The 18,216-nt window shown below is 40.1% G+C and overlaps 1 protein-coding gene across 1 annotated transcript in view; it reads left to right on the top strand.

Moving 5' to 3' along the window:
- The first annotated feature begins 14,566 nt into the window (after positions 1–14,566).
- Positions 14,567–18,216, top strand: part of CPE (carboxypeptidase E) — a 129,397-nt gene continuing 125,747 nt past the window's right edge. Inside the window, exon 1 of the mRNA XM_044680441.1 lies at positions 14,567–14,987. Coding sequence (XP_044536376.1) covers positions 14,681–14,987 — 307 coding nt within the window. The 5' untranslated portion in view covers positions 14,567–14,680. The remainder of the gene's footprint in view (positions 14,988–18,216) is intronic.

Raw genomic sequence — 18,216 nt, 5'->3', positions numbered from 1 at the left:
ATGGAGGAGATGAGAGGGAGAGAAAATAGATTTATGCTAATTAAAAAAACAATTTAAAAACTAGTTGGGGCAGTGCTGCAGATGCAGAATATTGCATATACATTCAGATGAGTACAGTGTATTATTAGTTTTACTTTAATGTTTTTACATACGACCTCTCATGGAATTGGGGTGACCTATAATTATTTGTAATGCAAAACAAATCCATCTATAAAAATGAATATATAAATATTGTATCATTGGAGAATAGGAGAAGAGGTTGGATCAAGAATATGTGTGTGTGTATATATTTATATGTATATGTATATACATATATATCAGAAATTAGAGTAAGGAAGAAGGAATAGTGAATAATAGCAAATAATTGTGAAATAGAGAAAAGAGGAAGCTAATAGAAAATAGTCTATTTTGGCCTCTATTCTTGGACCCTAATGGTTTCTGTAGATTAGTTATTTCTTTTAATGACATTGTCAGTCATCTAGTGTCTCATATCTCAAACCTTTGGGCTTTCAGTTAATTTTTCCTATTTCCTCATTTTCATGCCTAATATAAATCCTTTAGATTTTATATCTTTATAGCTCTTGTATCTGTCTTTTTTCTTTTCTTATTACTGCTACCCTGAACTTTGCTTCTGTCATCCATTGTATTAATGAATTTCTCCAGATTTATTTCATTGGTAGATTATTGATTAGCATGTCTTATACATCTTTCCTGTCAGTGGGAAGTAGGTTTCCAAGGGGACTGTTCCTTCTTTCTGAGCTGTAACCTTGGGTGAAGTTCAACTTTTCTTGACTTACCATAAATCATATTCCAGACTTTTCTGTGTTTTCTTTCAGTGGGTACACAATCCTATACAATTTGAATTGGTATGTTTTGCATCTTAGTTATGTAACCCCTTTATGAGTGAAATTCTGGACCTGATAATAGTGTGCCTGAATGAATTGAATCTGACTGTTTTCTGAGAATTTTTTTTGATTTCTATTGGGCTGTAGTTTGACCTTTATTTGTTACTTTTACTATTAGTTCTACCATTACTCAGACTTTGGTTTCATGTTCTTTTCATTTTCATTTTAATCTCTGTATATTTTGTTCTCCAGGGAGTTTATTATTGAGGATGAAACTGGGTATGAAATCTGAAGCTGAGAAATCACTAAGGGGTACTGAGCAATATGACACTTGAACTCACTTCCCTATATGCCACCAGTACTGAATAAGTGACTCACTAATTTTGCTGATATTCCTTAAATTTTAGCCTCTAAGTTTTGGTGACTTCCTTATTGGTAAATGCTTGTTTATATATTAGGCTCATAGACATCTCATCAAAAAGTTTCTATGATGCATTTTTCCTAAGGTGTTTAGGAAACTACAGAGGTGAAGAAAGGTAATTTCTAAATGATGAACAGTTTCCTAGACTGCCAAAGCAGAAAGATAATCACATTTAAGGGCAGCTATGTAGCTCAGTGGATAGAGTGCCAGGCCCAGAGTCAGGAGGCCCTGGTTTCAAATTTGACCTTAGATACCTCTTAGCTATATGACCCTGGGCAAGTCACTTAACACCAACTGCCTAGCCCTTGCCCTGCTGTCTTAGAGTTCTTACTAAGACATAAAAGGATTTAAAAAATAATCACATTAAAATCTCATGATTTAAAATGAAGTCTTCTTCAGATGGTTTCTTATTTTTTCCAAAGAGGAAATACTGACTGTGGTGCATTGTGAATGATAGTTACATTTCTTCCCAGAAGTGGCTAGATTTAATTCTCTAAGTCTTTTTGGTTTATAAAAGACCCAATAATTGTGTGGCCTAAAAAGGAGCAGAACCTGAAAGACATGATTATTGATTATAGTTAGATCTGATGATCTTCCCTGACAAATTTGGTCCTGCCACTGCAGATTATATAAGCAATTTGTCTTAATCTATGGAATAATTGTGTATCACTTAGTGTTGGTCAGCAAACTCTAAAAATTAATAGAAAACTTTTGACATTTATCTGATAAGTGGATGGTGTTTAGTTTGAATTTCATGAATCTAATTTTCTAATAGAAAATTTTCTTCTGATTAAACAATTGAGAAAGCCTGCAAAGCAGATAATTTAAACAAATTCTCAAGCAAATACAAATCTAATTTTTTTTCTTTCTCTTCTTCATAGAATCGTTGGCTCTTAGAGTTGGAAAGAACTTCAGAAGTCAACTGGTCCAATTCATTCTTGGAATATGAATCCTTTCTACAATACGCCCCAGCCAACAATTGCTCATACAGACTTGATTTGTAGACGTTCATGGATAAGGAATTTGGAATTGACTGGAAGGCATTTCCAAGGCCATTTAATTCAATTGATGTTGTTGATTCCATTTTCAAGGACTGCAAATCAAATACCCTCTATGGCCCTGCCAATGAATGATCATCCAGATTTCCCCCTGAATACATCTAATGAAGGAGAGCCCCCTACTTTTCAAGGCAGTCCATTCCATTTTTGAATGGCTCTGGTTGTTGGGATTTTCCTTATCTCAAACTAAAATCTGCTTTCCTGCAACTTCTTCTACCCATTGTTCTTGCTTCTACCTTGTAGGACCAAGCAGAACAAATCGAATCCCCAGTTCCATATGAACAAATGGATAAAACATTTATTAAGCATCAGTATGTAAAAGCACTGTGCTAAGCATTGGGAATACAAATAGAAAACTACTCTCAGAGTTCACATTCCAGGAAGGGAAAGAGCTCATCTGGAAGGCTTCCGTTATAAATCAAATGGAAAGTTCCCAGGGTCCTTAGGGTGCAGCTTCCAAGCAGGTGGTAATGCTTCTTTAATGTCATTTCCACTAATAAAATCATGTGATTATCTGATATTGAGCCATTTGAAAATGTCAAGGACTCTAATGGCAAGAACCTTCTCTCCTGAGACTTCTGGTGGTTGTAGCACCTATAGGAGCAGTTGCCAGGCTGCATCCCCAGAGGCATCACTTCCAAGCATGAATGACTATGAGCACTGACTTAGAAGCATTTCTGTTTCAAAGGTTCTTGGGATCAGCGTCCTAGGATGACTCTAGCAGGGTCTGAAGGGAGATGGTGGTCAAGATGGTGGTGGTTCACCATGCCTGGCACATGCTGCCCACTGTTTCTTCTTCAGACTCTTCTGATGCTTCAGCTAGTCTAGCATTCATGTCCTGTCAATGGCAGTTGGTTAGTGCATGGTGGAAATGGCTAATCTTTTCTCCACAGTAGTTGCTTCCATGGGCAATGCCTGTGAGGGCTGGACTAGAAGCAGAACCAGTGTTCTGGGGGATGTTGCCCTTCCAAGGGTTCTTGTGTTCATTTGCCTATTCAAATATTTGGTGACAGCTATTATGCCTCCTACCTCCTCCTTTCTCCCCACATCTCGAATACATGATTCTTCAACTTCTCCAGTCTAAAACTTCACACACACCGTGATCCTGCCCCCCAGATCCCTTATACAATTTCACTTTTGGAACACCTCAAGGCCCTTCATCATTTTGATTGCCTTTTTCTGGCTGCTTTTCAGTTTCTTAGGATCCTTCCCAAAACTTAGAGTTTAGAATAATATTCTCAATTCCAGTGCAGGTGTTTTAGTAGTTGCTATAATGAACCATTCTCAAATGAGTGCTAATGAACATCATCATACTTTACATCTTGGAAGAATGAGTTAGAAGAATTATGATAATTGATATCTTCATGGATGGAGAAATAGAGAACAGAACTTGAATTAGGTCTGGGTTCCCAGGTGAAACTAAAATCATTAAATTGGAAGGTTTTCCTGAAACAGTATCAGCACAGATACGAGTGTATCGAAGGGGAGTGACTCCAAGACCTAGTTTGCGCTATTTTTATTTTGTGTTGCTTTTAACAACCTTTAAGTTTGGTGCCTTTAGTGTCCTAGAACTTTGGTAGCTAATATCTGCTTGGATAAGATGAAGAGATGCTTTGAATATTTAACTCATTCTTATCTTACATGTTATTTTCCTTTATCACACCTAAATAAAAGCAAAGTAGAGCTCTGGACATAGATGAAAGATTGTAGGTCATTACCTAAGGAGAGACTTTCAATTTTTTAAATTAAAATTTTTATTTTTATTTATTTTTAAACATTTTTTAAAAAAGCAATTAAATTGGTTTATTGATACTTTTTGTCTTTTCATCACAATTATTTGCCCTTCCAACCTCCATCCTGTGACAAAGTCATAAGCAATTAAGCAAGAATGTCTGGTGTACCTAAAAGTCTATAAAAATTCTTTGCCATCACGGACTCTTGCCTCTTTGCCAAGAGGGAGGAGGCATTACAAATTATCTTTGGCCTAATTTACAGATTTTTCTATTACTCAAAGTTCAACTTCTTTTTAGGGCCATTTTCAGTTACATTGTGGTAGTGTTGAGTATATTCTCTTAGTTATGCTTAGTTTTGACCCGTTATCAATTCATACAAATCTTCTTTCCTTTCTCTTAATTCACCATGCTCACCATTTTCTTATTGAAAAATAATGCCCTACTGCTTTAATATAAAATAATTTATCCAACCATTCACCAATTAATGGCCAATGCATTATTTCCAGTTCTTTGCTACCACAAAGAATGTTCTGTGAATAGTTTTGGTATGTGCTAGATCCTTGTTTCTGTTGCTGATTTTTTTGGGAAATATAAGTGAAGTGGGATCATTATATTTCTCTTTCTTTTTTTATGCCTTAGAATCAGTATTATATGTTGGTTCCAAGGCAGAAGAAGGCAGTAAGGGCTAAGCAATGGGGGTTAAGTGACTTGCTCAGGGTCACAGCAAAGGGATCATTGCATTATAAAATTTTAGTCATTCTTCTTTTATAATTCCAAATAAAAACCAAGAAATTGTCAGGCTATTCACAGCTCTATGAAAAGTCCATCATGGCACCTGCCTTCCCACAAGCTATTCTATCACTGACTGTTCTCATCTTCTCTAATCTTTGCCAATTTGCATGATGTGAAGCAAGCTTTATCACTTTCTACTTCTTAAAAAAACCCTTATCTTCTGACCTAGTAACAACTCTATTAGACAGAAGGGCAAGGGCTGGCAAGTAGGGTAGAGTGGCTTGTCCAGGGTCCCATAGCTAGAAAATGTCTGAGGCCAGATTTGAATCTAGATCCTCCTGATTCCAGGCCTGGTGCTGTATTCCCTGAGCCACTTAGCTGCTCATGTCATTTTCTAAATTTGAGTTTCTCTTACTCATTAGTGATTTAGAAAATGTTCTTATATGGTCATTTATAGTTTGAAAATCATTTGAAAATTTGATTATATCCTTCAATTTCTCTTTCAAGGAGAGAGAGAGAGAGAGAGAGAGAGAGAGAGAGAGAGAGAGAGAGAGAGAGAGAAAGAGAGAGAGAGAGAGAGAGAGAGAAGCACTGAATCAGTTTTTTTATTATTCTCCCTCACTACAAGCATTAGCTGATGGGTTGGGCTGTTAGCTCTGACCTATGTATAGAACAGACTCAACTTGTCTCATCCATTACAAAAGGACATTAAAAAATCCATTACAAAATCTCTGTAGCAGCAAACCCATGATTAGTCGCAATAATGTTTTTCAGTGCCATTGAAAGAGTGGTTTCCTCATTTGTAAAATGAAAAAATTGAACTACAGTCTCCAAGGTTCTTTCCAGTTTTAAATCTTATGAAGTCTATAGGAATAGGGACTATATCAGTGATTTCATGACAGATGAGAAGACTTCCCTTTACCAATCCCACTTAGAATTAGAGTTCCCAGGAACTCCAAGAGATTATGTGTCTTGCCCAGGATTACACAGTCAGTATGAATCGGAGGCAGAACTTGAACTCAGGTGTTTCTGACTCTGAGGTTGATTGTTTATTATTTCATGCTATTCCTCATAAAATCTATGGTGCATAAAAATGACATCATGACTTTCAAAGACAGTTGAGTTGTCCTTGGCCCACCAACCTTTTCATGTTTCTCTTGGTTTTTGTGGTTGGATATCAAACTTTCCATTTAGTCCTGGTCTTTTCTGTGCAAATACTTGGAAATCTATCTTGTTGAATGCCCATACTTTCCCCTGGAAGTATATAGTCAGTTTTGATGGGTAGGTGATCTTTGGTTGTAGACCCAATTCTCTTGCCTTTCTGAATATCATTTTCCAAGCCTTGCAGTCTTGTAATGTGGAGGCTGCCACATTCTGTGTAATCCTGATTGGTGCTCTTTGATATCTGAATTGTCTCTTTCTGGCTTCTTATAATATTTTTTCTTGAATTTGGCAATTTCCTGGGGGTTGTCTTTTCAGGGTTTAGTGTAGAGGGTGACCTATGGATCCTTTCAATGTCTATTTTGCCTATTTGTTGAAGAACATCAGGGCAGTTTTGTTGGATAATTTCTTGTAATACAGTGTCCAAATTTCTATTAACTTCTGATTTTTCAGGAAGACCAATAATTCTCAAGTTGTCTCTTCTAGATCTATTTTCTTGATCTATTATCTTCTCATTGAGATGTTTAATGTTTCCTTCTATTTTGTCAGTCTTTTGACTTTGCTTTATTAATTTTTGCTGTCTTGTGAGATCATTGGTTTCTACTTGCCCAATTCTAGCCTTTAAAGACTGGTTTCCGGCTGTAATCTTTTGGTTTTCCTTTTCAGTCTTGTCAATCTGGCTCTTCATTGCTTCCAGCTGGTCATTTCTGGTCTCCAATTTGCTTATCATTTCATTTGATTTCTGAGCTTCAATTTCCAATTGTGAAATTCTGCCTTTTAAACTGTTATTTTCTTGCCAGATCGCTTCCATTTTTCTTATGATCTCAGATTTGAACTCTTCAAAAGCTTGTGACCCATTTTCATCTTTTGGGAAAGTTTGGATGTCTTTAATTGTTTGTCCTCCTCTGTTTTCTGGTTTTTTTCTATGCAAAAGTTGTCAAGTGTTAGAGCTTTTTTCTTTGTCTTTTTGGTGGTTATTTCCTGGGCTTTGCTTGGCATCATTATGTTTTCTCAGTCAGAAGTCTGAGTAAGGCAAACAGACTTTCTTTGTATGGTGCTAAGGAGCAGTTTTTGCCTGAGGCTACTTTGCAATTCTCCTGGCTTCCATTGTCTGCTAGACCTCTGCTGTCCCCAGTCTCACTCAGCCTCACTCCTGCACCAAGGTCTGTGCTCCCTAGCTTCCTGGGGTCTCTAGTCTAGCTGTTTTCAGGGTCAAGCCCCCGTGGTCCTAGTCAGCTGTCCGGAGTCCAGAAATTGGCCCAAGCTTGCTCCTCCACCTGCGGTTTTTCCCTGAGTCTCAGCATGCTGCCGCTGCCTCTCTCAGCCCCACTCCCATGCCCAAGGTCTGCATTCTCCAGCCTCCTGGGGTCTTAAGTCTTGCTGCTCTCAGGGACAAGCTCCTAGTGGTGCCAGTTAGCTGCCAAAAAGCTAGATTTTGCCCCCTGCTTGCTCTAACTCTGGAGGGCAGCCTCTGACTCTGGTACTGTGGGTGGGGTGGGGGAGGGCTGATCTGCTCATGTTTTGGGAGCTATCTCCACCCCCCCCCCCCCATCCCGCCGCCTTATAGCGTGGAAGTACCCAAATCCCATATACCTTCAATACTGTGCCCTTTTGCGTGGTCCCTTCTTTCATCTGGATTTGATTTTTTTGTCTTTTGGAGGTATGCTATAGTGGTCGGTTAGGAGAAGAAGTCGCCCTGCTTCTACTCTGCAGTCATCTTAATCTGGAAGCCCTATTTTTATTTTTAACATGCTTTTCTTCTTAAATTTTGTGCTCCAAATTCACTCCCTCCTTCCCATCCCTCCCCTACCCACTGAGAAGAAAAGCAATATGATATTAATTATACATGTGAAATCTTGCAAAATATATTTCTGTATTAGCCACATTTTTTAAAAAGCAAGAAAAATAAAGAAAGTGAGAAAATGATGCCTCAGTTAACACTCAGAGTTGATCAGCTTTCCCTTTGGAAGTAAATCGTATTTTTTCATCATGGATCCTGTGGCATTGTCAGGATCATTGTATTGATCAGAGAGGAGCCAAGTCTTTCACAACTGACCATCATTACAACATTGTTGTTATTGTACTATTGTACACAATGACCTCCCAGTTCTCACTTCATTTTGCATTAGTTCATATAGGTCCTGCCATGTTGTTTTTTCTGACACCACACCCTCCAGAGCACAGTAGTATTTATTTCATCACAATCACCTGCTGCAACTCTTCAGCCATTCCCCAGTTGGTGAATAGCTTTTTGATTTCCATTTCTTTGTCACCATAAATGTTTCTGTACATATAAGGTCCTTTTCCTTTTCCTTTTATCTTTTTGGGATACAGACTTAGTAGTGCTAAGGTCTGGGTCAAAGGGTCACAGCTTTATAGACCTTTGGACCTAGTTCCAAATTATTCTCTGGCATGATTAGACTGGCTCATTATTCACTCAGCAGTTCATTAGTGTATTTTTTTAGGGAAAGGCTTATAAGGCCAAGCAATGATCATAAGAATTTAGAAGAGTTGGTGAATCTCCTGTGTTCTGAGAGTAGGATCCAGAGAGAGTTTCAAAGGGTTTGGTTGAGGGTATTCTTGTTCTTGGCCAGGCAAAAAAGTCACAAGTGGCATGTGTTTACAGGGCAAATCTCTACTACTTTGCTAGGAAAAGGGAGGATACCCCACTGCCATCATTCCCCCCCCAATACTTCCATATAAAGTCTTGTTTTTTATTGCTAGCTTTTGCTGAAGTTGAAATGGAAACATGAGTAGTGGAAGAGATAAGCACATAGAGTACTTATTACAGTGTCTGCTTACAAGGCAGATCCACTCAGGAAACTGCAGAGCCTTTACCCAACCAATGTATTACACACATGATTAACTTGGAATCCTTCATAAACCATTCTAGTTGCTCATATTCTGAGTCTTTGTGCTCCAGGCCTTGAACTAAGGTGGACAAGGAGCCTTAACTAGCCTTTCTAACTCTTTTAAACGCTAATAATCAGCAAGAGTTTGGGGATAATTGAATTAGCTCCTTTTTTTTCAGCTGATGGTAATGCAGTGCCCTGAGTGATCTTTCCTGGGCTTCAATGTTGAGTGAGTCTTCAGTACTGTCCTAGCTTCTCCAGGTAATTTATTTACCAGGACAAATTGAAGGCTTCTATTTATTATCACTCTTTAAGCTTGTGGGGAATCTTCTCAGCACTGGTCAAGGAAGAGTGTTGATAAGAGATTTAGAGGTAAATATTTTTTTAAAATTCCCATTTCTAATTTATTTAATATTGAGATAGTTCTTGGCCACAAGAGAATAGGAAAGGTGGGATTCCCATTTCTTTTTTCCCTGCTCCATTAATTTTAGGCGTTTTGAAATTATTCTTATAATATTCCACTTCTTTCCCTTCCTATTCCTTTCCTTTTCCCTCATGGCCCATCCTTTCTTCCCTTTCCCTTACTTTCCTCCCTCTGCCTGTGATACTAGGCTCCACTGTCAATGAGACAATTGGTGTTGAGGAATTGCCCAAAAGGGAATCAGAATGGCCTCATGAGATAAGACCTTTTGCCAGCTAAATTTACATCTCTTTTCCTCCCACATTTCATTAACTTCCTCAAGCTACTTTCTCCAAAAGCAAACTATTTAGGCCCAGCTACCTTTGTATTGACATCTCTGAAATGTATCCTATAACTAGGAGAGGGACAGCTTAAGCCAGTCACTTTATCAATTTGGAGTAAGGTCCATTGATGATCCTGTTCTGGGATATCTTCTTCAAAAACAAATGGCAATTCAATTCAGGCACTGCCGGATATTTTGGGAGAAGCACGAGTTAAAGGAAAATGACTTCTCAGGATGATACATGAAAAAAAGAACAACCTTAATTAACTAGAAGAATGATAAAGTGGCATAATGGAAAAAAAGCACTGGCACTCACTGGAATGGGGGAGGACTTGAGTTTGAACCTGGTTCCAACGTTTACTACTTATATTTTATAGATGGGTAGTACAGTGGATAGTGTGGAAAAATACTTTATTAATATTGTTTGAACCCAGTTTTATGTGATTAGAAATTGTCTATCTCAAAGCTTACTGTAGGGGTCAGGCTGACCTCAGAGATACTAATCCATGGAAGTCAGGGACCTGCTTTGAGACATACTTCACCAGGATCTTGTTTTCCATCCAGCCAAAGTTTTATTTTGGCCTTTTCCCAATTTTTAACAAATGTTTATACTTACCTGCTGAATTACATCTCAGGCAAACTGTCTAAGCACTACAGTCTATGTTTAACCTTTGCTTAAACTCTGTATACTATAAATCTCAGGCTTGAGGCAGGAGCTACACTTTTTTTTAATTGTCAAAACTACAATAAAATTCTTTTAAAACCCTTTTCAGGTCTATTTTTTTCCCTTCACTGACAATATCATGCCTGATAGGGAGTCAAAAAGACCTGAGTTCAAATGTTGCCTCAGATACTTACTAGCTTTCCTCCCAGAGTTGATATGATGATTAAATAAACTTTTAAAAAGTGGTATATAAATGTTATTATTTTCCTTAGTTCTTGTGACCTTCCATCTCCTCATTTTTAAAATGAGTGGGCTGAATAGATGGTTTCTAAAGAGCCCTCCTAGTTCTAAGTCTATGAATCTCTGATCCTAAATAGTCATCATAGTTCTTATCTTAGACACATTGCATATATACCTGTGTATGCAATATAATTTACTTCTATGTATGCAGAAGTGGCATGAAAGATATTAAGAAATGACTGTCAGAAAGAGGAAGAGTTGGGCTCTATGGTGAGAGTGAGTGCTAGCTAACAGGTAGTATGTATTCCATTGATACCCAATTAAGAGGAGAGCCTCTGCCATATTGGGTGGACTCATCACTGGAGGATTTATTAGAGGAATCACCTGGTATGAGAAGGCCTGAATGGGTTGTCATCCAGGCCTCTGGTGGCATCCCATATCAGAGAGATCACAAATTTCTCAAAGTATAAAAAGGAATATATTTTAAGAATCTGTGATTTTGTTGGGATGGATACTACTCTCCCCCCCCCCCCCCCCCACTCAGGTAGGTTATATCAATAACATGGCAGATGGTCTTCTAAAATTGCTGTGGAAGAAAAATTCCTCTCCTGTGGCCAATGGGTAATAAACTTCTCCAAGCTTAGTTAAGGCTAGTTAGTTAGGCTAGTTAAGCCTTAGTTAGGCAGAAGAGCAATTAGGGCTAGACAAAGGGGGTTAAGTGACTTGCCCAGGGTCACAAAGCTAGGTAGTATCTGAGGCTACATTTGAACACAGGACTTTCTATTTCTTGGCCTGGCTCTCTATCCACTGAGCCACCCAGCTGCCCCCTAAATCATGATCCTTTTGACTCATTTATGCTGCATTGAATATGTATGTGCCACAAGACCTTTTGGCCTTGGATTAGGGGAATTTACTGGGTTCAAGGCTTGGCTCTGACACATACTGGTTGTGTGAACTTTGGCAAGTTACTTAACCTCTCAGTGCCCCAGGCAGTTGTGGAAGAATACTGGGAGTTAACTCAGGTGGCCTCTGACCTTTCAGCTCCAGATTTCTGCTCCTTTGATTGTATATTATGAAGAAGGTGTTCATCCGCCTAGGCAGAAGAATTCCCCACACCAATCAAATCACAGTGACCTTAATTTTATTATTGTTGTTTTTGTCATGTGCTGACAGCTGTATAACCTTGGTCAACTAATTTTGCTTATATCCTCTTCAGGTAAGTCTCTAGGATGTTTCTAAGGAAATAGTAGGTTTCCATGAATCGGTTATTAATCAAGAGACTTCTCAATCTAATGAAATCACAGATAGTTCCTTAATAACACCTAAAATGAGCGGAGAACTCAGACACTGAGCTGAAACTCCTTTAGTGCTGTCTTCCTTTGAACTTGGGGTATGTGGCATAGATAGCATTATTTAAGAAGCTATGTCAAAATTAGATGCACAGGGGTTAAAAAGAAAACTCTCAAGTCAATTTTTAAAATTCTACAACATGTATATCTGGAGATGAATCAAAAACATAACTTGCTGAAGCAGAGTACCACCTCGGAAAAGATCATCACAGAACCATAAAGAATATATTTCTTATATATATGTCACTGCTCATCCACCTCACCTACCCACAAAATGAGGGGGGCTGCTTTGGGTTACTGACATGAAACTGTTAACTTTCCACTTCTGAAGTCTTTGGTTTCAACTAATCTGTTTCTTTTCCCAGTGTGCCCAGAGGTTGCTGGGCTTGGTCCGCTTTTAGAAATATAATTATAGCTTTGGTTTTAAACTTTTGGACTATGTAGGCGAATACAGATCTTTCATAGTGGAAAATACTTAGCTGGGCCCCATATCCAAGTGATGCATCTACATCCAAGTCTATTTGAAGTGGCATGTCTCTATCATGCCAACATGTTCTTTACATCTGAAAAAAAGAAAAGAAATCCAGACCACCTTGGGTAAGAAGAGAGTCAAATGAGATTGTAGCCAGATCTCCCTGGCAGCACCCTAGGGAGAAAAATGTCGATTATTTTAGGTCCTATGACATCATTTAAATAGCTTGATGTTTTTCCAAGTGAAAAAATTTTATTCAGTGTGATGCACACAAGCCATGCAGTGTAATAAGACTGGGGTAGGAGGTGGCGGTAGGGTGGGGAGAGTCTACATTTAGCTTGAAAAAATGCAATGTCGTTCAGAAGAAAGAACACTAGAGTTGAACTTAGAAGACTGCTCCTGACTTTTGACTCCATCACCTAGTAGCTGTCCTACTAAGTGGGCAAGTTACTATACTTTTCTTGATACAATTCGGTATTTAATTCTGTAAAAGTGGGATGAAAATCTTGGGATCATCATCGCTACAAAAATAGTAGGCATTTATGTATATATACTTTCAGTTTGACAAAGCACTTTATACACACTATCTTATTTGATTATAGAATTGCAAGGGGAGAGAAAGACAGAAAGGCAGAGTTGTACTAATTAACTCCTAGGGTTGTTTATGGAAAGTGCTTTGTAAACTGGAAATTGCTATATGAACATGAAAGACCTAGTGAATTTGGATTCAGAGGACTTGACTTCAGTTCCCACTGCTGCTATTTATTAATAGTATGACCTTGTCACAACCTTTCCAGGTCTCAGTTTCCTCATCCCTATAATGAGGTGGTTGGACTAGAATAACTGAGGTCTCTTTCAACTCTATTATTCCACTGGCCTTCCTTCCTTCCTTTTCTCTTCCTTCGTTTTTTCCTTTGTTCATTCGTTCCTTCCTTTCTTCTACTGCTGAATGACTGAGCAAGTCACATAACTTCTCAGTGCTCTAAGCTGTGTTGGTAGATCCCTCTATCAGTGAAATCAGAGGTCTAGTCCCTATACCTTTTCTTGAAATACCCTTTTTGTTTCCAGTTTTACAATCTGCTATACAATTGACAAAATATCCAAAAAGTAGGTTCAACCAGTAATTATTCAAGCCATAATAAATCCTGTAAAAATACTTAAATGAAACTCGCTGATTTTCACGATCCCTTTTATAAAGCCAAGGGAGGTTTTGTTTAATGCTATCAGAGCTTTATTTTCATAACAGGGTTTAGTTTGGCATTAGGTTAAAGCCTTTGTTTGTCTAAGCTCAGAAGGACCTTAAGTTCACTCTCCCAGACTCATTTCAGATGATTGGTGAGCAAGCTGTGGGCTAAAATAATGCTGCTTTCTAGGAAGCAGCACCAAGAAACTAATCTATCGCCACATAAACATAAAGATAATACCGTCTTCTGAAGGTACTTTTAAGTTGAGGGGCAGCTTCCAGTTTTATTTTCTTAGCTAGTGTGCTCAACAAACATTCAGTCTTTGGGATAGGGTGTTTTCAGGCATTTACGTCCTAAAGGATGCAAGGGTGTGGATGTGCATGTAGAACTGGGTCTTAAAATTGCTCTTTGTGCTCTTTCTGGAATATGCGGTCATTGCTGGTCCATCAAGATGGATACCTGTGTGGGTCAGGATGAAACTCACTTTAAAAGGCACTCGGAATAACTTCAAGAATCTCCCTTACCTTCTCTTGACAATATTAAGGTCCCCTTGGTCGTGTCTCAAGTCATCAGGCTTCCCAAGTCCTAAGGTTAAGAACTCTGTCCCCCCCCTCCCCCCGCAAACCCCCAAGGTTGTTCACCTGGGATTCTGCGGCATTTGGTTTTTGACGTGGGTCTGAGCCAACAAAGGCAGAAGCACATACGCACACTCTTACACCCTTTTTCCCAGAGGACCCACTCTTTCCCATTCACCCCCCTACCCCAACCTGTGCTTGCGAATAGGCTTCTCCCGCTCTCCCCTTCCCCCCGCCTCCTTCCACTCACGCCCGGCTTCCCCGCCCGCAATGGTATCTCCTGCATCTCCCCTTGGCGCGGCTGCGAGTAGTGCAGCCTGCAGAGCATCTGGCTTGCCTCCTTCCTCTGGGTGGACCCAGCTCTGGGGGCTGACACTCAGCTGGGGAAGGTGAGAAGAGAGAGCGCTGCTTGGCTGGAGGGCACAGCCGGGCAGTTTTTTTAAAAAGCCCAGCCAAGCCAGCCCGAGCCTCGAGCTAGGCAGGCGCAGGGAGGAGGGGAGGAGAGAGAGGGAGACAAAAGAGGCCGCTTTGGTCCCAGAACGTCGCAGAGCCGGAGCGCAGCTGGGCAACGGCAGCGCGGCGGAGCGCGGGGCATCGGGTGTGGGGCAAAAGGCAGCTCGAGGCGAACCGGGGGCCGCGGGAAGCCGAGCGATGGGCCGGAGGGGTGGCCACGCGCTCCTGGCGCTGGGCGCCGCGCTCGTTGCCTGCGCCTGGCTGCTGGGCTCGGCGGCCGCAGCCGGAGAGCCCGGGGCTGCGGGGATGCGGCGACGGCGGCGGTTGCACCAGGAAGACGGCATCTCCTTCGAGTACCACCGCTACCCGGAGCTGCGGGAAGCGCTGGTGTCCGTGTGGCTGCAGTGCCCGTCCATCAGCAAGATCTACACGGTGGGGCGCAGCTTCGAGGGCCGGGATCTGCTGGTGATCGAACTGTCCGACAACCCCGGGGAGCACGAGCCTGGTAGGGGCGCTGCCTTCCTCTCCTTCCTCCTCCTCCCGCTTGCCTTCCTCTTTCTCCTAACCCCCTACCCAGTTTGCCGGCCATTTCTTGGGGACCCCGGGGGTTCCCTGTCTTCCACCAAGGGACGGTGGGGGAGACGTGCTGGTGAAAGGTGCTAGTGGGGAGCCCTAGAAGGGTTGGGGGTCTGGGAATAGAGCTGGGGACCACAGCTGGGGCCGGGTCCTGAAGTGAGTGGAGGCGGATGATGAAACATTGTCCCGTCAAGGCTCCAGATGTGGAGCGCCCGGTGTCCTGGGTCAATCAATCAGCAAGTCAATAAGTATTTATTAAGGGTTCCCTAGGTTCCAGGCTCTGCGCTAAGCGCTGGGGATACCCGGGAAGGAGAAAAACAAAACAACAACAACAACAAAATAAACCCCAAACCACGGCCCCAGACCTCAAAGGGATTCCATTCTAACGAGGGAGGGAGGCAACGTGCAAAAAATTGTTCATGCAAGATATATACACTGTAAATGGAAAGTAACCCCACAGCACCGCCAGAGTTCTGATGGTCTCAGCTACTGAGCTGTTCTCTCCCCTCCTTCAGCCCCCACCCCCGGTATTTGAATAAATCTGAGGAGAGGCTGAAAGATTAACTCTCAGCTGTGAAGAGATAAAGGGGGAAAAGGAGGGGGAGGGGGAAGAACCAGGCTCTCTCCGGTACCTTAGCATTCCCAGGGCTTGTGGATCTTGTCCTTCCAGGAAGGGGGCTGGCCTTTCTGAAAGGTAGAGAAAGGAAGGGGGGGGGGGGAACTAGAGCAAACAAGGGAAGGAAGAGGACCCTTTATCATAACCCGTCCAGTTTTTTTCAGGGAACCACTACCTAACAAACCAACCCCATCTGTGTCATATGTATGGACCTGTGTGTCTGTGTATGCATTTTGCATCCTTATCTCGATGAACACGAAGAGATGACTTGTGAAATAGCCTGTGTGGGTGGTGTATGTGGAGGGAAAAATGGGTTGCAGACCCGGATTGAACAGTGGCCTTTGATAAGTACCTTAATTAGCTTTTTGGAACTGCACACTTGTGTATTCCCCTAGAAAAACTAACATTTTTACTTGGGCTGAATGAAGCCACTGGAGAGGACTCATTTGTGATCAGGTTGCTGTTACAACTGATGCTTTCCATATGTTTTTCTCTTGTATCTTCAGAGGTTTCACTAAAGGGCCATTTTGCTTTTGATGAACTTGATGAATTTAAGGAAGAGGTCCTGTGCAAGTGTTCTTGGGACTGGGTTTACTGTTTTTATGACCTTTGGAAATTATCTATTAACTCGGGCCTAGATGTTTCCTAGTGTTGAAAAAAATGAGGGCTGGTAATACTGATATAAAGTAGAAGACCTTGGGAAAGGAAATAAAAATAATTTAAAGAAAATTTATCACAATGTCAGAATCATTTTGTTCCAAAATGGAATATGCACTATTTGGGGAAAGTATTTCAAATATGGAGCAGTCATTGGAGCCATTTTGGTCCTCTAAACACTGCTTAATATATGGGATGAAGAGACTATCACAAAAATATTTAGATTTGTGTTCCAATTATTTGAACAGATTTAATAATTTTCAGTATGCTTTTAGAAAAGGATAGATACTATTTTCTAGCAGGCAGGAAAATGCTATTTTATAAAATGGGAGTATTCTCAGAAAATAACAAAGCAGTCTTTTTTTTCCTTTCTGTATTAAGGGAATATGTCCCAGTGATTCTGACATTAGGGAACTTTTATGCACCTCAAATGATGATGTTGAAAAGATGCTTCTTTTTATTGGTGTGATCTTGAAATCAGGACCCAGACATCATCAACCTACAGTAAATTAGGTTTCATTTTAACATACATTATAGAGTTGAGCTTTCTTTCATCCTGTTATTACCATATTTTTGCATGTAAAGAAAAATTTGTAAATAGGAGGGAGCCTTTCCCATTCTCCCATTAAACTGTTTCAGTAATTAGGTGTGTGTGACCCTAGAAGTTAAACTCTTCCTATGTTTAACAAATTATTCTCATGTTTAGACTTGGTGCTTTTTATACTGCCAAATTTAAGTATAAATGAAGGGGGCTCTTGGTTCAAGGCTACTACAAGGTGACAAGATTCTCTTTTGTTTGTCTTAAAGGTGGAGCTCATTCAAGGGTCAATAAAAAATGACCTATATGGCTCTTATTATGAAATATCCTACACTCCATTCTCCCTAACTTTCTTTCAATTCCACTTAAATAGCTTAAGAACCTGCAGGGACTTGATAGATGTAAGGAACTGATAAGTACTTGAGTTTGAGGGTTCAACTACCTAGTGCTGCCACAGCATACGTTGTCTGAACTTTTCAGAGTTTCCATTAAAGGAAGAATGTTTATACTGGGCTACTGCAAAACCTTTTCGAGAGCCCTTCTCAATTAAAGTATCTTAAGGTTATTTGCCAGTCATGGTGGGAAATGTGAAGAGAGCATCTCCGCCCTACTATATGAACCTGACTTCAGTTCCCAGATTTGCTACTTACTTCAGTAGGACCTTATCAAATTTACTTAATTTGTTTGAGCTTCAGTTTTCTTAGCTGTACAATGGGGATGAGGATCAAATCAAACAAGTATTAAACTTCTGTAAATGGGACCTATTCAAGCAAGCCTTGATCTTATAGGCTCAAAAGTCTGGGTTTGGAAAGACTCTCAAAGGTCATCCAGTTCAATTCCTTCATTTCTGAGATGAGGTAGCTAAAAATTATGGATGCCAGAGTCAAATAGAGGCAGGATTTGAACCTAGCTCTTCAGACTCCAAACTCATAGGTCATTCAATTGCATCACATAAATTGCATCCTCATAAAATAAACTACCTCTTCAGAAGTTCAAGGAATATTTAGAGCTCCTGCTAGTTACAAAACATTGTAATAGGTGCTATGGCAAATACCTCTCCTCCCTAAAAAAGCCTGTATAGTTTTTGCTACCCAATCTTATTGAAGACATATGACATAATAAAAATAGCAATATGGTATATTTAAAATAGTCATCAGTAACAGCCATGATGCTAAAGAGAAATTGAAGTTATAGTGGAACCATTAGGAGCACCTTTACTCAGGATTCATGACTTCATCTGAGCCATAAAGTATGAATGAAGGTAGATTATAAGAAAGGACATAGTATATATATATATATATATATATATATATATATATATATATATATATATATATATATATATAT

This window comes from Gracilinanus agilis, chromosome 6 (assembly GCF_016433145.1).
Source record: "Gracilinanus agilis isolate LMUSP501 chromosome 6, AgileGrace, whole genome shotgun sequence".
NCBI lineage: Eukaryota > Metazoa > Chordata > Mammalia > Didelphimorphia > Didelphidae > Gracilinanus > Gracilinanus agilis.
Note: the sequence above shows the minus strand (reverse complement) of the source record. Positions and strands in the feature narration are given on the sequence as shown.